The following is a 23,965-nucleotide window of genomic DNA, read 5'->3' on the forward strand; positions in this document are numbered from 1 at the left end:
AGACGTAGCACAATCAAATTAATCGCACAGAACTATTTTTAACATGTGTAAATGAGAAGGGAAAAAAAAAACGTTTCACAGAATGCAGGAAGGCCAGGGTTGTTAAAAAAGGAAGTCGTTCCGGACCAAGAGTTATACCAAGTACTCGTATGTATCCCTTACGCATTCAGTGTGTGTGGAGGGGCAGTGACAAGGGGGGTTGTTCTCAAAACATGTTCCCTTTTTAAAGTTCTACTTCTTTTCAAACTAACTTACTTCTTCTTTTCATTTTTTTCCACTACGACCCTATATACAATAACGAAAGGAAAGAAGGGCCAATCAGCAACTACACGTGGTTAATTACAGGAAATAATCAGCACAGTGGGGTTTATTATTTTCGGAGAGTCACACATCCTTAGGAAATTTTATCCTTCATTTACCACAGCGATTCTTTCAACACTGCCAGTGAAGTGTGGACCCTAGAGACAGTTGTGTGTGAAAATCCCCGGAGAGGAACAGTTCCGGAAATTTCTTATGGTAGCAACAAGCATGTGATGGTTGAAGACACTTTTTGACGCTGACACTTGATGATGATGATTGATGTGAGCATTAACTGGAGCTTTTGACCTGTATCCTGTATCTGCATGATGTTTGCATTGTGTATCGGGTATCCTCATACCTTACAGCGATGCATTTAATCAGCTGGAATCTGATAGGTAGGTAAACCACAATAAATAAAAAGGGGGGGGGGGGGGGGAAAAGACCATAGATTTTTTTAATGGTGGCAAAGTAGACTTAAATCAGAGTCATTTTAAATGACTCATTTATTCATGTTGTTTAAATGACTTTGGAGGGGGAATACTGCAATAAAATAAATGCACGACTGGTCAGAATCTTCAGAGATGCTGACGGTAGAGGGATTAAGGATCGTTTCATACAAATCCATCAATTGTCTACACTGCTTATCCGGTGTGGGGCTGTGGGGGCCTGTAGCCTATCCCAGGGAACCTTGGGTAGGATTGGGTGCCAACCCTTCACAGGGCGCGCGCGCACACACACACACACACACACACACACACACACACACACACACACACACACACACACTCACACTCACACTCACTGAGCTTTGGAAACATTAATCAGCCTCCACTGCATATTTTTGGGTTACACAGAGCAGGGGCAAGATCTGAACCACAGCCCTGGAAGTATGAGGTGACCATGCTAACTATTAAGCCATCATAAGCACTGAGCTTGTTCTTCCAGTCTTGTTATTGCAATTAACTTCAATGTATTTCCAAGCAGAGTAAGTCAAGGACTAGGACCAATTTATGGTTCTATAATACAGTAGGTCACATTGAACATGGATGGACAGAAATGTGACCTATGAGGAGATCTATTCGTGAAATAACCTTTTATCATACAGTACAAGAAGCTTGCAACTGAAACCAATGTTGAAAAAAATCTTAAGTCAGACATGCTGCATTTGTTGCCTAAAAAAAAAAAAAAAAAAAACTTATTCTTGCACAACTGACAGTTGAGGCACAATGTCATTACACACATTTAACCCTGTACCAGGGCGTGTGGTTTTGTACTTTAATAAGCAATCTCCTCTCATACTCCTCTTACTGGAACTTTAATTTAGTGGCTACAGGGTGCCAGGCAATTTCTGTCTCCTGCATATACACACTCAATCACACTCAAATCCACTCTTAACATTATTCATTTGTAACCAGTCTCTATCTCTCTCTCTCACACACACACATTATATATATATATATCAAAAAAGCTTTCCTCCATTTATTATCAGCTCGATTTCTATAATGAGAACACCACAATCTGGACACGTTTTATCAGTCTTGAGCAAATTAGAGTTAATTAGAAGAACTGAAGATAATTAGAGGAACCCTGGGTTATGTGCATCGGTGGTCCCAGCCCCCCAGCCACAGCCCTGCTGAACGGAGACTGGGAAAAAAAAAAAAAAAAAAGATGCAAAGCACTGACCTTACACGAGTCCTTTTTAATCCGGACGACAGCTGTGCGTCTGAGCGATTGAGCTTCAGATTCTTTTAAGCCTGAGAACTGCTGCTGTTATCCAAACAGTCACGCTGGATTGAAAAGCGTCACTGTTCGTCTCGTTCTCGCTTCTCTCACTCAGTGCATCCTCTCTGCTTCCTTCCCCTTCTCTCTCTCTCTCTCGCTCACTAACTCACTCACCCCACCTCGCTCTCCTCCTCTCTTCAACCTCAGACCCTATTCGATCTGTAAACCCATGAATAAAGTCACATTCCAGCGGAGAGAGAGAGCATACGGCACGGAAATGGCATCCGCTCTGTCCTTGCGTCAATCCCTCATTCTTTGGGTGCCAGCATGTGTGTGTGTGTGTGTTGCATGGACAATCAGATCTATTATGCTGCTCGAGGGAGCGACCAGCGAACAGGGAGGAAACCCGAGGATATCATCTGCCAGCAGAAAGGTGGAGAGGGGGGCGGGGGGTGCTAGGGAGCCAGAGGGATGTAGCAGAAAGAGAGGGATAGACAGAGAGAATGGAGAAGGCTGTTTACCATGGTGTCCATGTGCTCAACGTCGACTGTGTCAGTTACCCAATACGGCATACAAATCAGCGTGTCTCATTCAAATGGAGTGTATTCCCAGGTCATGTGACACATGCTGGCAGGGTGGGGACAGAGAGAGAGAGAGAGAGAGAGAGAGAGAGACGGAGCGATGGGGGATGCAGATGAATGAGGGACTGGTGGGGGAGGGTTAGAAAAAAAAAATGACGTTGCAGCGAGGCGAGAGGCAACCTAAAGTGGCCACCTACACAATTCTCATGCTTCCATCGTTTAACCCGAAGCCCTCAGTCAAAACCCTAAACGCTTCATTGCTAAGCCGCACCATACGGTATATTTATGCAATGCCACAGATTAAAGGCCGGCAAAAGATCTGAACAGTGTGTAATCATCTCTTACTTACAAGTTTAAAGGGTCAGTGTGTTAGTGCAGAAACCAAAAAAATAAACATCCGAACAGCGTTCAAGTCAAAACCGGGACTTGTGATAACGTTTCCACTGGAAGAAGGTGTGAAACTGCCATTGAAGGTTTAGCGACTGGAACACCTGATCCTTTAAAATCGATTAATAAAAATGTGTGGTAGTGAGACGTGTGTGTGGGATCTGTTCACACGATTATTCACCAACACCAATTGCACATTACAGGAACTCGGCTGGGAGTCATTACTACACGTACAGTCCTGAAGTCATCTCTACATGTAGAAGGAGTTCCTGGGAGTTCCTCAGTTTTTCCTTTTAACTTTACGTCCTGTTTATGGACTGTTGGCGTACACGCTAAAATAACTGGCAATAAACGTAGACTGGCGGCTTGTGAATAATTTCCTGGTGTTTAATTTGATTGTTTTTGCTTAAATTATATTTTTATTAAATTACTGTGTAATACCCTTGGCAGAGCAGTTCAAAATAATAACGTGAAATATGTTTTTAATAACGTGAGAAATGTTTGTAAAACAGAAATGAGAAAGAGAGAGAGGGAGAGAGGGAGAGAGAGGAGAGAGGAGAGGGAGAGAGAGAGGAGAGAGAGAGAGAGAGGAGAGAGAGGAGAGAAAGAGAGAGAAGAGAGAGAGGAGAGAAGAGAGAAAGAGAGAGAGCCCTCCACACAATTTAGCTAAAGGCGATCTTAATTAAATTGCTTAAAAACGCTTACAAAAGAGCAAGATTAAACTTTTCCATGATTCACGGATCCTCTCGTAGTGACGGACACACACACACAGTCTCTCACACTCGCACACACACACACACAGTCTCTCACACTCGCACACACACACACACACAGTCTCTCACACTCGCGCACACAGTCTCTCACACTCGCGCACACCCACACACAGGTACTCGCACTCGCGCACACCCACACACAGGTACTCGCACTCGCGCACACCCACACACAGGTACTCGCACTCGCGCACACCCACACACAGGTACTCGCACTCGCGCACACCCACACACAGGTACTCGCACTCGCGCACACAGTCTCTCACACTCGCGCACACACACACACACACACACACACACACACACACACACACACACAGTCTCTCACACTCGCGCACACAGTCTCTCACACTCGCGCACACACACACACAGGTACGCGCACACACACACAGGTACGCGCACTCGCGCACACAGTCTCTCACACTCGCACACACAGTCTCTCACACTCGCACACACACACACACACACACACACACAGTCTCTCACACTCGCGCACACAGTCTCTCACACTCGCGCACACAGTCTCTCACACTCGCGCACACACACACACAGGTACGCGCACACACACACACAGGTACGCGCACACACACACACACACACACACACACAGTCTCTCACACTCGTGGACACACACACACAGGTACTCGCACTCGCGCACACAGTCCCTCGCACTCGCGCACACAGTCCCTCGAAACACGCGCACACAGTCCCTCGAAACTCGCGCACACAGTCCCTCGCACTCGCGCACACAGTCCCTCGCACTCGCGCACACAGTCCCTCGCACTCGCGCACACAGTCCCTCGCACTCGCGCACACAGTCCCTCGCACTCGCGCACACAGTCCCTCGCACTCGCACACACACAGTCTCTCGCACACACACAGTCTCTCGCACTCGCACACACGCACACACAGTCCCTCGCACTCGCGCACACAGTCCCTCGCACTCGCGCACACAGTCCCTCGCACTCGCGCACACAGTCCCTCGCACACGCGCACACAGTCCCTCGCACTCGCGCACACAGTCCCTCGCACTCGCGCACACAGTCCCTCGCACTCGCGCACACAGTCCCTCGCACTCGCGCACACAGTCCCTCGCACTCGCGCACACAGTCCCTCGCACTCGCGCACACAGTCCCTCGCACTCGCGCACACAGTCCCTCGCACTCGCGCACACAGTCCCTCGCACTCGCGCACACAGTCCCTCGCACTCGCGCACACAGTCCCTCGCACTCGCGCACACAGTCCCTCGCACTCGCGCACACAGTCCCTCGCACTCGCGCACACAGTCCCTCGCACTCGCGCACACAGTCCCTCGCACTCGCGCACACAGTCCCTCGCACTCGCGCACACAGTCCCTCGCACTCGCGCACACAGTCTCTCGCACTCGCGCACACAGTCTCTCGCACTCGCGCACACAGTCTCTCGCACTCGCGCACACAGTCTCTCGCACTCGCGCACACAGTCTCTCGCACTCGCACACACACACACACACACTCGCGCACACACGCGCACACACACACACACACACACACACACAAAGTCTCTCACACTCGCACACTCACACAGTCTCTCACACTCGCACACACACACACACACACAGTTTCTCACACTCTCACACACACACACACACACAGTTTCTCACACTCGCACACACACACACACAGTTTCTCACACTCGCACACACACACACACAGTTTCTCACACTCGCACACACACACACACAGTCTCTCACACTCGCACACACACACACACAGTCTCTCACACTCGCACACACACACAGTCTCTCACACTCGCACACACACACACACACACACTCTCTCACACTCGCACACACACACACACACACTCTCTCACACTCGCACACACACACACACACACACAGTCTCTCACACTCGCGCACACACACAGTCTCTCACACTCGCGCACACACACAGTCTCTCACACTCGCGCACACACACACACACACACAGTCTCTCACACTCGCACACACACACACACACACAAACAGTCTCTCACACTCGCACACACACACACACACATACAGTCTCTCACACTCGCGCACACACACACACACACATACAGTCTCTCACACTCGCACACACACAGTCTCTCACACTCACACACACACACACACACACACACAGTCTCTCACACTCGCACACACACACACACACAGTCTCTCACACTCGCACACACACACACACAGTCTCTCACACTCGCACACACACACACAGTCTCTCACACTCTCACACACACACAGTCTCTCACACTCGCACACACACACAGTCTCTCACACTCGCACACACACACAGTCTCTCACACTCGCACACACACACACAGTCTCTCACACTCGCGCGCACACACACACGCACACACACACACACACACACACAAAGTCTCTCACACTCGCACAGTCTCTCACACTCGCACACACACACAGTTTCTCACACTCGCACACACACACAGTTTCTCACACTCGCACACACACACACAGTTTCTCACACTCGCACACACACACACACACACACAGTTTCTCACACTCGCACACACACACACACACACACACAGTCTCTCACACTCACACACACACACACACACACACAGTCTCTCACACTCGCACACACACACACACACAGTCTCTCACACTCGCACACACACACACACAGTCTCTCACACTCGCACACACACACACACAGTCTCTCACACTCGCGCGCACACACACACACACACACACAGTCTCTCACACTCGCGCACACACACACACACACACACACTCTCACACACTCGCACACACACACACACACACTCTCACACTCGCACACACACACACACAGTCTCTCACACTCGCGCACACACACACACAGTCTCTCACACTCTCACACACACACACACACACAGTCTCTCACACTCGCACACACACACACACACACACACTCTCACACACACACACACACACAGTCTCTCACACTCGCGCACACACACACACACACACTCTCTCACACTCGCGCACACACACACACACACACACACACACACACACACACACACAGTCTCTCACACTCGCACACACACACACACAGTCTCTCACACTCGCGCACACACACACACACACACACACAGTCTCTCACACTCGCGCACACACACACACACACATACAGTCTCTCGCACTCGCGCACACCCACACACAGGTACTCGCACTCGCGCACACAGTCTCTCACACTCGCGCACACACACACACACACACACACACACACAGTCTCTCACACTCGCGCACACAGTCTCTCACACTCGCGCACACACACACACAGGTACGCGCACACACACACAGGTACGCGCACTCGCGCACACAGTCTCTCACACTCGCACACACAGTCTCTCACACTCGCACACACACACACAGTCTCTCACACTCGCGCACACAGTCTCTCACACTCGCGCACACAGTCTCTCACACTCGCGCACACACACACACAGGTACGCGCACACACACACACAGGTACGCGCACACACACACACAGGTACGCGCACACACACACACACACACACACACACAGTCTCTCACACTCGTGGACACACACACACAGGTACTCGCACTCGCGCACACAGTCCCTCGCACTCGCGCACACAGTCCCTCGAAACTCGCGCACACAGTCCCTCGAAACTCGCGCACACAGTCCCTCGCACTCGCGCACACAGTCCCTCGCACTCGCGCACACAGTCCCTCGCACTCGCGCACACAGTCCCTCGCACTCGCGCACACAGTCCCTCGCACTCGCACACACACAGTCTCTCGCACACACACAGTCTCTCGCACTCGCACACACGCAAACACAGTCCCTCGCACTCGCGCACACAGTCCCTCGCACTCGCGCACACAGTCCCTCGCACTCGCGCACACAGTCCCTCGCACTCGCGCACACAGTCCCTCGCACTCGCGCACACAGTCCCTCGCACTCGCGCACACAGTCCCTCGCACTCGCGCACACAGTCCCTCGCACTCGCGCACACAGTCCCTCGCACTCGCGCACACAGTCCCTCGCACTCGCGCACACAGTCCCTCGCACTCGCGCACACAGTCCCTCGCACTCGCGCACACAGTCCCTCGCACTCGCGCACACAGTCCCTCGCACTCGCGCACACAGTCCCTCGCACTCGCGCACACAGTCCCTCGCACTCGCGCACACAGTCTCTCGCACTCGCGCACACAGTCTCTCGCACTCGCGCACACAGTCTCTCGCACTCGCGCACACAGTCTCTCGCACTCGCGCACACAGTCTCTCGCACTCGCACACACACACACACACACTCGCGCACACTCGCGCACACTCGCACACACACACACACACACACACACACACAGTCTCTCACACTCGCACACTCACACAGTCTCTCACACTCGCACACACACACACACACACAGTTTCTCACACTCGCACACACACACACACACACAGTTTCTCACACTCGCACACACACACACACAGTTTCTCACACTCGCACACACACACACACAGTTTCTCACACTCGCACACACACACACACAGTCTCTCACACTCGCACACACACACACACAGTCTCTCACACTCGCACACACACACACACAGTCTCTCACACTCGCACACACACACACACACACACTCTCTCACACTCGCACACACACACACACACACTCTCTCACACTCGCACACACACACACACAGTCTCTCACACTCGCGCACACACACAGTCTCTCACACTCGCGCACACACACAGTCTCTCACACTCGCGCACACACACACACACACACAGTCTCTCACACTCGCACACACACACACACACACATACAGTCTCTCACACTCGCACACACACACACACACATACAGTCTCTCACACTCGCGCACACACACACACACACATACAGTCTCTCACACTCGCACACACACAGTCTCTCACACTCACACACACACACACACACACACACAGTCTCTCACACTCGCACACACACACACACACAGTCTCTCACACTCGCACACACACACACACAGTCTCTCACACTCGCACACACACACACAGTCTCTCACACTCGCACACACACACAGTCTCTCACACTCGCACACACACACAGTCTCTCACACTCGCACACACACACAGTCTCTCACACTCGCACACACACACACAGTCTCTCACACTCGCGCGCACACACACACGCACACACACACACACACACACACACAAAGTCTCTCACACTCGCACAGTCTCTCACACTCGCACACACACACAGTTTCTCACACTCGCACACACACACAGTTTCTCACACTCGCACACACACACACACAGTTTCTCACACTCTCGCACACACACACACACACACACACACAGTTTCTCACACTCGCACACACACACACACACACACACAGTCTCTCACACTCGCACACACACACACACACACACAGTCTCTCACACTCGCACACACACACACACACAGTCTCTCACACTCGCACACACACACACACAGTCTCTCACACTCGCACACACACACACACAGTCTCTCACACTCGCGCGACACACACACACACACACACAGTCTCTCACACTCGCGCACACACACACACACACACACAGTCTCTCACACTCGCACACACACACACACACACTCTCACACTCGCACACACACACACACAGACTCTCACACTCGCGCACACACACACACACTCTCTCACACTCGCACACACACACACACACACAGTCTCTCACACTCGCACACACACACACACACACACACTCTCACACACACACACACACACAGTCTCTCACACTCGCGCACACACACACACACACACTCTCTCACACTCGCGCACACACACACACACACACACACACACACACACACACACAGTCTCTCACACTCGCACACACACACACACAGTCTCTCACACTCGCGCACACACACACACACACACACACAGTCTCTCACACTCGCGCACACACACACACACACATACAGTCTCTCACACTCGCACACACACACATACATACAGTCTCTCACACTCGCACACACACACACACACAGTCTCTCACACTCGCACACACACACACACACAGTCTCTCACACTCGCACACACACAGTCTCTCACACTCGCACACACACACACACACAGTCTCTCACACTCGCGCACACACACAGTCTCTCACACTCGCGCACACACACACACAGTCTCTCACACTCGCGCACACACACACACACACACACACACACACACACACACACACACACACACAGTCTCTCACACTCGCGCACACTCGCGCACACACACACACACACACACACACACACACACACACACACAGTCTCTCACACTCGCAGTTTGGCAGTCCCGCGCACACTGAGTCTCGCACCCACTCAGTCTTGCGCACACACACACACAAGCCCACCACACACACACTCATGCTCAGTAAGACTCACACACGTTCACCCACACACATGCGCACACACACAGATAGACACAGACAGACAGACAGAGACACACTATACTGTAGCGTCCAATGCTACATCAGTCACAGCTGGACAAACCTCTGCTCTGTTTCATCGTGTTTCCTTCACAAGGGTTTAGTTACTTTATTACAGAGATCAGCATCTGGCATTTGCAGTAATTTTCACTCCACAGATCAGATCAGGCATCAGTCAATGACCGGCTCCATTCAGATACGTCAGGTTCTATGTAACAATGGTAACCTCAGATAACAACACAGTTTATATAAAGCCATACAGAACAGGTTATGGAAGCTTGTCACCAGGGCCTGGGATAAGACACTCCTCGAAGACACCTCTGACAACTTTTACTATTTAAAACAACGTACTGCGTTTAAGACACAGAACGGAAAAATGTATGAATAGCCTTTTTAGCTAAAGTAAAGTGTAAGGTAGAGACGGGAAAAATACATTGATTTATTTAATGATTCTTCTGGTGGAAATGCATGTATTACGTCACTTTTAGAAGGTTGTTTAGAATTGTCATAAAAATCTAAACAAAAAGTAACAATTTAAAATCGGGATATTTCGTGATAATAATCGTGATAGATACGGAATCGTGATACAAATCGAATCAGCACTTATGGGTATCGTGATTATGTTGTATCGGGGGTCCCCGGGGGCTCTGTCCCGAGTGTAACGTAGGTTTTTTTTTTTTTTTGCCTGACAGTGTGTTTTAGTTTTTGACACATCCAAGGTCATACGGAAAAGTGATTCCTTGTGTCAAGAATCATCCTGGCAACTCATCTCAGACATCCTTTAGAAAGCAGGCACGCACACACCCACACACAGTCAGTCAGTCAGATCCGAGAGGACCAGAGGGCAGAAATGACAGCCAAGTCTATGGACAGCCAAAACAACCGAGGCGAAATCGATACACGGAGCAAGCGAGAAAGAACAAAGCTGATGCCAGCACTATAAACAATTATACAGCTTTCTCCCTAATGAAATACACACAGGGACTTTAAAGACGGTTCACTCTATGAAGACGATTATAAAATGTACAAACTAATGAAAAAAATATTCTTTGATATAAGCAAAAATAAAACATGCATTAGGTGTATTTGGAGTGTAAACATATTAAAAAAACCTTACAACAAATAGCTAATGGCGCCTCCCCTGAGAATAACAGCATGCTATCTTGTGGTCGCTTGTGCATTTAGAAATTAATTCTGCATGTACAATGTGGTGTAGCATCAGTAATACAATGTGACAACCAGACTGACACACGACAACAGGGCTAGTGCTAGCGCTTTGACATCAATCACAGCTCTACAGCCAGTCATGGGTGTCCGAGAGCTCAAGCAAGCGGAAGGAGCGGATAGCGCTGTCCTCCGAGTGCGTTACGCCTAACGGTGCGTGAGCGAGCAGTTTGAAAAGATGCAGTCGGTGTCATGTAGTCTGGGGCTTCCTGACTGGCAGAAGGGGTCTTAATGTGGGAGCCACCTAGTGGCTGGGAATCGGGTACGACTAAAATCGGGGGGAAATCAAAACTTTTCAGAGTCGAATGTTCTTTCTGAAACACTGTGCTCTTTTAGCATCTGCAAAAGGTCCTACCAATTCTACCAATAAGGTTCTACCAATCAGTGGTGGCAGAACCTGGAGAGCAGAATCTGTGGTTGGCTTTAAGGGGGACTCACTGGAGATGGTGCTGGAAAGGAGGACCTTGAACAAAATGTTGTCCATCATGTCCAACACCAGTCACCCACTGTATGGAGCTTTGGCCCAGCACAAGAGCATGTTCTATCATAAAGCTGCTCTACAGACACGACTCAGGCAATCCTTTGTTCCAAGGGCCATACAGTGCTTTAACACCTTTTGACGGTGCCTGAGGACATGATTGAGATTCTTGGTCAAAATGGTCCCTCAACTACTACTTATCTTCGGCTTCTTACTCTCCTTTATAACATACGCACCGTTCACGGTCATATTTGTTTATCTCCTTGTCATGTTCCCTTACCTGCATTGACTCTCATTACCTCATTCTTGCACCATCCACTTTTACACTGCTGTCACTTTCAATGCCTATAACTCAGCTGCACATCTCAATCTGCACCAGTCTGTCCACTAATATTTGTCCTCCTTCACCTATAATTGCACATATCTATTTCATCCCCTTTTGTATATATTTTTTTCCAGGCTACATTATACATGATTGGATGGATGTTGGAAATTTCCCTCCGGATCTATAAAGGATCTATATCTAGATTCTGGTAAAAGCCAGTAATATTTTAACCACACACTGCCCCCTAGTGGATATACCTTTAAGTGTCCGATACCTTTTTAAATCCTGAGGCTCAAGCAAAACATTAGTCTTGTGTTTTCGTGATCACTTCCATTCTAATCCGGCTGATCTTTTGATTTATGAGTCTATTTGCGTATTGTATTTTTTATGGCCAAGACCTAACCCTTTTGGCATAGATGCACCAACGTTTTTTCCACAAAAATATCCAGACGTTTTTTCACAACAGCTGCTAGACAACTTTTCCTGAAAGTGTCCCCATTTCCCGGTGACACAATCATTTCCCAGAATTTGACAATATTTATTTATAAGGAAGGAGGTCATGGTCAAAGTGAACAATCACATTCTCGTGCATATTGTTGAAAGCCGGTAAACATTTAACTATAGGTGACAATTCTTTTCCAACGTTGCTCAGGAGATATGCGTATGTGAGTAATTTGTGTTAGATGAAAGGAGAGCAGTCTCTCCTTATATATATATATTGTACAAGTTAAACGTGGATTATTCTTTTGAAGGGTGCCAATATTTCCTGTGTAAATATACATGCAAAAAAAAAAAAAAAGAACTTCAGCATATGCTGATCCAGCCAGAGGCAAGCTTACAGACACCTGATGGTTTGTAGTAATATGGCAGCGAGCACGGCTCTTACACAGACATCCCAATGGGACGAGTGGGAGTGAAGTGTAGTAGACGAGAAACCAGATATCTGACTAGGGCCTGTGAGTCAGACATCAGTCAGAGCGTATCTCTGCCCTCTGTTGGTGCTTCAGCCCAACTGCTCGGCTTTAACAAATACAATATGACTCATTTTACCACAATCTTACACCCGACTAAAATAGCAACTACATTCTTTTTAAATATCAAATTTTCCTTGACATGTGAATAACAAGTGCATCATTAAAAAAAATCTCTGGAAGTACAAAAAAAAATTTGTTGAAGGGCATCAAAAGAGATGATAGATGTGTGCGTCTGAGCTGTGCTGCTGAGTACACATTTTGGTACACATTCATCCATAAAAAGTGGAAATTAGTAACTTGGTTATTATTCATTCGGGTACAGTGGAATCTTTGAGATACTGCTGGTTATGCTGACTGCTAGCAATAAACTCCTCATGTTAGGTTTAATGTTGATGATGTTATGGTGGTTAATAAAGATGGGAATCACCAGGGACGACCTGATATGACATCATTATACAGTACCTACAGTACCAGTCAAAAGTTTGGACACAACTTTTTTTTTTTATTATTTTTTTTTTTAACATTCTGGAACAGTTGAGGGTTAAGGGCCTTACTCAAGGGCCCAACAGTGGCAACTTGGTGGTGGTGGGGTTGGAACCTGGGACCTTCCAATCATCAGTCCAATGGCTTAACCCTACCACTACCCACTTTAAGACACAAAGGTCAGCTGTTCTGGAAAAGTTCTTGCAAGAACAGTATCGTCAAGTGCATTTGCAAAACCCATCACGCACCATGATGAACCTGTTTCTCATGGAGACCCTCCCAGGAAAGCAAGACCAAATAATTCCTCTGCTGCAGTTCATTTAGAGTTACCAGCCTCAGAAATCACCAATTACTGTAACAAACAGCACCCCAGATTAGAGCCGGTATGGAGGAGTTATAAAGTATAAATAGCAGAAACGTCTCAAAATCAACTGTTCAAAGGAGACGCCTTCAGCATTGGTTTACAATGAAGAAAGAAATACAAATCAGATTTCACAACCATGGAGTTAGAAGGTATGTCCAAACTTCTGAGTGGTAGTGTAGGTGCCGACTCAACTGTTGTTAGTATCACGGTTTTATAATGAACCTGATTGAACCAACTCATTGCAATTTTAAAGAACAATTTAAAGCACATCACCTGTAGCATTATAGAGGAAGAGCACCATTTGACCATCTCATGTATATAAACAAACATACAAAAAAATTTTTTGAGTCAGTACATGATACACGAATTGCTACACGAATAAATGGTAACTGAAGCCGTTATCTCCCCCATCTCTTGTGTTTGAACAGTACCTTGAAAAGAGTGGTCACGGTGTGAACTGCACCTTGAGATATTTTTCATGAATAGAGGAAACACTCGCGTCTTGGTGCTCAGTGCTTGCAGAACTAAAGTGCTCTCAATCACAACAGCTTATTTTTACCACGCTTGAGCAGTATTGATATGTTCCCACTTTTTTTTTTAGTCACTTAAAATCTTATTAAACTGATTAATCATCTAGACCAGATCAAGGTTTATTACAGTATCTGTAATAAAATGTCATTTTGTCCTGTAAAACAGCTTGTGGCTGCACATTTATCTAAATATACAGTATATTTTGCAAATCAATGCATAACTACAGTAGGTGCTTCTAAAATATAGTTGCTTTATAAATCCTCAGTCTCTTACAGTATAAACACATAGTCTCGTAGCATTTTACTGAAAGTGTTGCGTCACAGCTTCAAATTTCTGATCACATAACCGAACAATAGATGCAGATGGATTGGGAGTGTGCTGAAATAAAGGACCTGCCTTTTCCTTCCTTAACAGGACGTGGAGCTTAGAACTACCAGAAAAGCTTACAGTACACACACTTCAATATAACTGGCAGTACAAGACTATTCAATGAAGTCTTACAATCAATATGGCTTTAGATGCATAAATAATAATAATAATAAAATATTCTTTACAGTTTCAGGGCAGTGACATAGTAACTATTGTTGTGGCCTCCATTAATAAACTGTTACCTGTATATGTTTTGTGCTGGTTTGGTCGAAAAAAAGAAATGCTCAAGGTTTTACTCTAGAGTAAACATCCAAAAATGTTGCAGAAATGAAGTAACTTAGTGTAGTTAATTCCTGTTACTGTATTTTACTACGATGCATTCTTCAGTGAGTCACTCTGCTAAGATTATTTTCTAGAATTAGACTTTCTTTCCTTTCCTCTGCTTAATTGTCCAATTGTACTGTCATCATGTTATGTGCACCGGCAGGATTTCTTTCGGTTAAAAACATTTCCACCACATGGTATCGAACACGCTGAGAAAATAAGATGAAAATAACAAATTCTTCAAAAATAAAGCAGCCAAATGACATTTGTGGCTAGATAAGAACATGTGATGAAGTGTACTGTGGTCTCACAAGCTTTAAACTGACACTTAAAGTGAAACTTGTGTGTGTGTGTGTGTGTGTAGGAGGACTGTGAGATGTGAATCTCCTGAGAGCAAAAACAAGTGCACAGTCAATGAACACATATTTATATTATATACACAGATCAGTCATGACATTGACACTATACTATATTAACACATTAATGTTGATTATGAATTATATACCGGTAAACTGGTGACAGGATCATTGGCACCCATGGGTCACGCATACCTGCAGAGACCAATTTCTCAAAAAGTTAGAATAATCGCTGAACGAATTGTTTTTCCCCCCCTTATGTACTTTAATTAAAAACGTGTAACTCCCACATATTAGATTCATTACATGTCAAGTCAAATATTTCAAGATATTATTGTTTTAATTTTGAAAAATGATTAAAAATCATTCCTAACTCACGAAAATCTATTCAAGGATTCAACTTTGGGAGTGTTTCACATGGAGTAGAACATGCACATACTGTACATCTCCAGGAAATAGGCTACAATTGCTGGTATTGATCGCTCCACTTCTACCCCAGTTATAACATTGGGAGTGTCTTACATGGACTAGGGGCGAAAAAGAACTGAACTGTTGCTCAGTGGTCCAAAGTCCTTATTTCAGATTAAAGTAAATTTTGCATGTAGATATCAAGAATTTCCAAGGTCCTAGATGATGACTTCCTAATCCAGCAGCACTGAGTATTTACTACTCACTGTGCTTTTGGCCAGACAACTCACCTGATCTGAACCCCATAAAAAAATCTACAGTTTATTGTTAAGAGCAAGATGAACATACTATTCAGAAGCTGGACATGTTTGTGTTGTAAATCCTTTTTTAAATGATCAAAGGAAATATTATGTTACAGTACGGTTTTGTACAGATGTGAGTCATAATCTAAATTCGAACAAAAAAGACTTAAAATATTTCACTTTATTTTACTATAAATTAACAAAATGCTTTCTTACAAAAGACAAGGTATAAGCAAATAAAAAAAATAATTGTCAGATACAGGTTTATCAGGAATCGTAATGCTACAGTGCATGAAAACATTCTAGACAGTTCAGGTCAGGTGTCAACATACTTTTGGTCACATGATGTATGAGAACATGTACTGCATGAGAACTACTGCCTGAGCCTGCTGTTATAAAAAATTAATTACGAAAGTGAATTGAGAATCTATTGGTTTTGTGGTATATAAATCTGTCGCTCAATTAGAATAAAACAATCATGTTACACCTACATGCAAGTAGAATAAATCGACGAAGGCTAATCAGATGGAAATTTATGTTTGATTGGGAAAGGCGAGAATAAACACCACCCACATGGATCTGGCTGATTTGCAAATGGTAGCTTAACATATTTTAATATGTTTTACAATCTGAAATCAGCATGTACTGTACTTAGCCACATAAGGACCGAGTGTTGACATTTTAATAGCATTGACAGAAACAGCTCTTTACCTTTAGTTCGACAAAACCAATACTTCTGCCTGCGTCTCATTTTTCTCAATCCGCTGCCCATTCTGTGTTTATTCCTAGCAGATCTTCTGATGGAAGAAGCAGCAGACTTGTGTTTAGATGCCTGCCTTTTCGTGTCAATATTCCAACATGTGAGTGGCGATCGAAGTTCTGTATGTCCTCCTTAAGTTCATAGTAAGAGCCGCTATCCAAGTCATGGTGTCGGCCATCATCGCTTACCAGAGGCAGTCTTCGGCAGAGGAGTCATCTTGAGACCAGAAGCTAGAAAATCCATCACTGGTCATCAGCAGAACCATCGGAGGAAACCACAACTTCGAGACAGAGAAAAGAGGACAACGTTGGGAGAGAAAGTAGCTGAAAGGGCAGTTCTGATGCTCGTTTTCCTGTTGATGAATAAGGACCAAAAATATCCAGCATAGCTCGACTTCCTCAGCACTTTCCCGTCTCACGCTCATTTACCTTCCATTTAAAGCGGCACGAAAAATAATCCGGTGTGATCCGCAGGCTCACACAGAGGTGAAGAAAGGACAAGACGGAAATCAAACCCAAGCCATCCATACAAAGCCTTTTTTTTTTTTTTTTTTTTTTTGGTAGAGTGATATTTCCTCTTGGTCCTAAAAAGTGATGCAAGATTTTTTCCAAACTTAAATTGATTCTTTACTTATTCACCAAAAGGCTGGTTTTTCCTAGAAAGCATCCAGCCTCAAATGAGACTATCCTGTACACTGGGAAAATTGTAAATCTACCCATGAGGCATGTTTATACCAAAGTTGTTCTGCCTACAAGTATCTTGGCTGTAGTGTGGTCTGTGTCGAAGTGACACAGTTTGCTATGGTGTTCAAGTTTCAAGCATAACCCAGAGAGAAAGAGAGAAAAAAAAAGCCAGGAAACCCCAGCTGATTGTATTGCTAGAACAACAACTCCATACCAAGCCAGGCCTCTCCAAAGGAAGAGCCAGAGGAAGAACTGGTGAGCGACTCAGCTACACTATAATAAGCTTTCTATGGCAGTAACACGTCACTACCTTATATTTTTAACCTGTAATTAACAATTTATTTAAAAATTCCTTTCGTGATTAGTCGGTAAAAATCAGGATTAAAGATTATAATCTAAAAGACGAATGAGGTACGTGGTGCGAGCTGGGGATGAAAAAACACCCACAAGAATTGGAGAGTATGATAAGCATAATGTAAAGTGATTTGGAAAACATTGTAAAAGTCTGGAAAGTAATTCTCTTGTGCATATTTCTTAACCAGATGCAACGTTATAATGTAATAGTATTTAAGTTAAATTTAAAATTAGGATATACCACCAAAATGGAAGCAAAATGGACAGCTTTTTTTTGCCCATGTGTATTGATTGAGCCAAGATCCAATTCACTAGGACATTGGGACTATTACTAGGAAACATCATGCTGCATTTTTACGGTTTTCAAGGTCGAAGTGGCAGAAAGCCCACCAAAAAAAAAAAAAAAAATCAATAAATTAACCAGCTGCAGTGAGAATCCAACAGACAAACACAGAAATAGGAATTAATAAATGCATTTTTCTATAATGGTTATTCAGTGTTTGATTTCTTCTGAGGTGGAAGGAGAATTTTCGTACCAAAGCGAACTCAGGGCACACTGACAACAACAATCCGTTCTCCACTTTGGAGTAAACCCACGTACCCAGAAAGCACGTAGAGAGAAAATTCCACACATGCAGACATTGCCGAGATTTGAACCCGCAACCACGTACGTACAACAATATATCTTTAACCCAGTGAAACCCTTTTCATTTTTCCCCTTTTCAAGTTGCTTGACTTTTGTTTTTTCCTACTATTTACACGATTACAATCATCGATGAATGTTCCCCTCAATTTGCTCTCAATTCTTCCTTCAGTTATCCGTCAACACCCCCTGCTTTATTTTGCATACACTTTATTTGCTTCACTCCTCTCTCTCATTATGTCATCTCCAGGCCCCCACCCAGGACTCACTTGATATCAAAATGTTTTCCTAACAGGAGTTTCCTAAGAGGAATATGATCAGCACTGGCAGTTAGAAAGGATGTGCATCATCTCTTAATAGCCTTTGGGGCTTTTCCCAGGAAAGGAGAGAAAGAGAGAAAGAAAGAGAGAGCGCACCTTAAGCAGAAGTACAAACACCATAAACAATAATCTTCCATCCATATTATGATGGTTCACCTTTTTCTTAACCACAGCCACCAAATTATATTTGCTTTGCTTTTTAAACTCCAGATAAGTAAATATAATGTGTAGGATCCAACTGAGAGCAAAACGACTAAACATTACCTTATAAGGTAGTCTGCAGGAAATTTACGAATTAGAACAAGGATGTGTTATCTGAATATCACATGCTAGTCATAAACAAAGGAAGTTAAACACTGAAGCTAAGATGTTAACAGGGCTGCTGCATATTTATAGATTTTCTTTTTCTGCTGGTAATGAATTTTACTTAATGCGACATGATGTACCTAATGCTGTATATTCGACCTGGTTACTAAATGTATGGTGGCATCTAACTATCAGACAGCACTCGTTCACATGAACACTCAGTGAGTGGAACGCCTGATCCTTGCAAATTGACATCTAACTTGTTGCTAACTTCAGTCACACATTACTGGAACTTGGCACATCCTCCTACAATCCTGACATTTCAACATGCTTGGAACATTAAAGGAGTTCCTGGGAGGCCAGGGTTTCAGACATGAAGCAGTATTCAGATCATGGCTCTGGCGTATTAAGAAAACGTTCTACCTTGATGGAATCCAAGCACTGGGATGGGTACATTAATGTAGCAGGGGATTATACAGTGAAACAAAGCTAGTTTTTACTCTCATAACTGTTCTCTTATAATATAATATTCAATCAAAAGTCTCGGTTTGACTCGAACGCCCCTAACAATATTCTTATTAATTTGCATGATGTTTGTTTGATGTTTTCTTCTGTCTAGCAGCCTGATGCAACCTTCTGCAGCTAAGTAAATGAAAAAGGACATGAGAAGTTCATATAACAGATGAAGAATGAGCATGGCAGCTGCTGAGCTGAGGAACTGAACATATGTTTGGTTGAAACACAAAGCACACACTGTCCTTGTGCATAAAGGGCCAACCAGAAAATAAAAAACAAATGACAAGTCTTGTAGCGCCATCTTCAGGATTTATGAATCATCAAAAGAACGGAATTTAACCCGTTTCTTACAGATGTAACTGTTACAAGTGAAAAAAAAAATACAGTTTTCCGTATTTTTTTTACAAAAAGTTTGTATTTGGATGATGATTTTCCTGTAGCAGGACCTTACACAGTCTATGATTACATATTTACAACAAACCAGGGCATGTGTTTACAAGCCAGTGCTACCTCACTCACTCACATCTCAGTGAAAACACATTCAATCTACAGCAATCGGCTTCTGTCCATGCATAGTCAATTATTAATATATTGTCTCAATATCAATTGTAGAACAAGAATTGAACAAGAGCCAATGTATTGCCAAGTTCACGCTCTCTTACCTTGAGTATTTCGACCACCACAAGCATAACGAAGTCCAGAATTCATCCAGATCCCACTCTTCTAGCCACTCTTCTACTAATGTCCACTTGGAAGACCAGAGTGCACTGCAAACAGCAAGCTTGTCCCCAAGGACATGTGTCCGTGCGCAGTCAGTGCGGCCAAGGCGATAACACCAACAATCCCTGATTCATGCTAGCCAACAATCCCAGGAAGCCTTGCAGCTTCTCGAGTTGAGTAGCACAATTGAGTCTATTGTCTGAGGCTTAGTAGAAGAATCTTTTTCAAAACAGCAAGACTTTTCCTACAGTACGTTCAGCTAATCAAATTCAACAATAACAAACTTTCATCATCAATAAGGTGTTGCGGTCGGAAACACCCCACAGTACAAGATTTCCACCAAAACAACAACAAAAAACATAAATAACCAAAAAGGTCTGCATGAGAACAATACAAATTCTTTAGAAATGCACCTCTTGAGCCTTTCACGACTGGGAAACTGTTCCACTTACAGTACATACAAAAGTCTGTTTTATCTACAAATATTTATCCTAAATACTACATGGCATCAGAAGCAGTAAAACAAAGCACTTGTTGAAACCAGAAATAGAAAGTAGAGTAGTCATCCTCTTCTTTATTATTAAACAGAACAATGAGCACTTGCACAAAGCACCATTTCCCAGTGAACTAGAAATGAAAAAACAAATGACAAAAGTCTTGTATACCATCTTCGGGATTTATGCATCATTAAAAGAGCTGACTCTAAACCGTTACCAACAGATGTAGCCGTTACAAGTTACCTGCTTGAAAAAAATAAGACGAACATAAAATAAGAGTTTCCTGTAATTTCCTAAGTTTGGATTTGGATGATGATTTTCCTGTAGTAGGGCCTTACACGGTCTATGATTGCATATTTACAACAAGCCAGGGCATGTGGTTACAAGCCAGTGTTACCTCACTCACTCACATCTCAGTGAAAACACATTCAATCTGCAGCAATCGGCTTCTGTCCATGCACAGTCACACACACAGTAGCATAGTTACTAGAACCTTGAAGTTATGAAGTGGCCATGCAATTTTCTGCACCTTTGTGCCAGTCATTTGCATGAACACTTAACAAAGTGAACATGAATTCAGAATAATTCCTGCTTTTAAAAAACGTTGTTGTTTTTTTTTACTTTAGGATTAGGCTTTAAATTTTATTTGAACACTCAAACACTGATCACCAAACAACACTCCACAGTGATTAGTGGAAAGGTGGGTACCACTGAGGTATATGGTGGGTTTCCTCCCAAAGTCCAAAAACATGCAGATTAGGCTAACTGGGATTTCCACGGGGCATGTGAGTGCTTGTGTCCTGCAACAGACTGGCTCCCTGACCAGGGTGTACCGGAAATTGTCCAGTAGTATAGTGTGAGACTGAGTGAGATACATACACACACACACACACACATGTGTGTGTGTGTGTATATATATATATATATATATATATATATATATATATATATATATATATATATATATATATATATATGCAAAGTCAAAACTCAACAAACAAAACATAAGTAATTACCGGTACACACAACATATTCATAATCTTAATGATTAAGAAATTAGCTTAAATTGCCCGATATAATAAATCAACATGCCTAGTTGAAGGTAAAGTATGCTGAAGTTCATTTTGAATCAGTTTCATATTTATTTTGACAAGTGCTTACTTGCCCCTGATTTAAATACAGGTTTCGAAAGTAAACTTTAAGTATTCTGACTGTGTCAGGAATGTACAAGGTGTGTGACAAATAATCTCAATTCACGTGGTACAAGGAGGAGAGGAATAAAGCACACAAAGCTGTATGATGTAAAACTTAATACAGTATATCATACTATGCACTGTTAGATTTTTAAAAATTATAGCACACTGTAGGTCGCTATACTGTATATAGCCTAATAACTGTACTTTTTTCGCAGCCATAGACCATGGTAATTGCTTTAAGCTTATCTGTCAGTCTCGGTCATGTAACATAATCGAATGATTTTATAACCGTATATAAATGTGTGCAGTAGCAATTAGACTACTTAGCGGATTTTTATTTTTTAAACTCTCCTCTCACAAAGCACTTTTAACTAAAATTCTGCATCTCATCAAGCATACTTGTTTTTAAATTGGCTGCTGTTTTTTTTTTATTTTTGGGTTTGGGCATTGGGTGAAAATCGAACCCGGGACCTCCTCATGGCAGATGATAAACCTACCAGTGAGCCACCGATGCCTCCGGTACTTTTTTTTAGTACTGTAAAAACAACAACTGTGCACTGTTAGGATCTTTGTGGATTTCATATGCTCCAGGTGAGCATGAATGGGCATCTACATTACGTTTATGACAATAATGAATAGAAGAATGATCTCCAAAGTCACATCCAGGTTTTTCCAGCAGGTCTTTAATTACGAAGTGTAAAGCACAGCAGTGCCAGTGTCATATCTGATATCATACTGTAGTAACAGCAGTGTGCAGAAGACTAACTCATGACCAGTTTGGACTTGCAAAGCTGTATGAACAAAGCAAGCAATTCCACTGGAGACACAATAAAATAAAATCCCAAAGGATTTTCCATGCTTGCAAAATCAGACACATGATCACAGGTGTGTCCAGGTGCAGTGTGAGGTCAAAGCAGAAATCTGTCCCGACTCTGACTATTTATACACTACAAACACTCTAAGAGCTGATCACCGACTGTAATCCTCTGTGTTTTATTTATTTTCCTGTAGGGTGTTAGGCAATCCTAGTGCTCCCAGTGCTCCCCAGCTGAACTCACCTGTCTCTTCTTCAGGCTGTTCATCTGATCCTCCGCTCCTTGGTTTCCTCCTAAACGCGGTTCTCCTGAAGTCTCCCATGGCTTCCTTAGACAGCTCCAACATTGAAAAGCTTTATCCCCGTTAGGACAAACTGAGATCCGATCTAGAAAGTAATAGACATGAGTCTAATTCCGCCCCGCAGTGATTGCTACACCACCGCACATCGAGTCCAAACTAACTGACTCACTCTAACGCTTTGGAAAGTTCATCCGGTTACCGCGGCGTTCACCTTAATCGCTACGAAGCCCCGCCCACACCTACGTCCTAACGCGGCGATTGGTGGGGATGTTTTCTCTCGCTAGGAGTGGCCAATAGAAAACGGGTTTCTTGTCGCTAATTTACAAAAGCACAACATGTCGAAGGCGTTTTATCTGACGGACTTACTTGGAACAGTTTTCTGGAACTAGGCTTTTCTGGCCAAAGAGACAGACCTACACAGAATTATATCAGTGTAATTCACCTGTTTCACACTGAGAAATGAGACAAAA

The 23,965-nt window shown here is 44.5% G+C and overlaps 1 protein-coding gene across 4 annotated transcripts in view; it reads right to left on the reverse strand.

Annotated features, from left to right (window-relative positions):
* fgd4a (FYVE, RhoGEF and PH domain containing 4a) overlaps positions 1-23,662 on the reverse strand; it is an 82,996-nt gene extending 59,334 nt beyond the window's left edge. Inside the window, exon 1 of one of the 4 annotated variants that reach the window (XM_053500143.1) lies at positions 23,438-23,662. In XM_053500143.1, coding sequence (XP_053356118.1) covers positions 23,438-23,540 — 103 coding nt within the window. In that variant the 5' untranslated portion in view covers positions 23,541-23,662. Of the gene's footprint in view, positions 1-1,983; positions 2,190-17,095; positions 17,661-20,628; positions 20,690-23,437 lie in introns of those variants that run through there. The other 3 variants (XM_053500147.1, XM_053500146.1, XM_053500148.1) reach the window with 3 other exon arrangements.
* Between the last annotated feature and the right edge of the window lie 303 nt (positions 23,663-23,965).

This window comes from Clarias gariepinus, chromosome 7, assembly GCF_024256425.1.
Source record: "Clarias gariepinus isolate MV-2021 ecotype Netherlands chromosome 7, CGAR_prim_01v2, whole genome shotgun sequence".
NCBI classification, from domain to species: Eukaryota; Metazoa; Chordata; class Actinopteri; order Siluriformes; family Clariidae; genus Clarias; species Clarias gariepinus.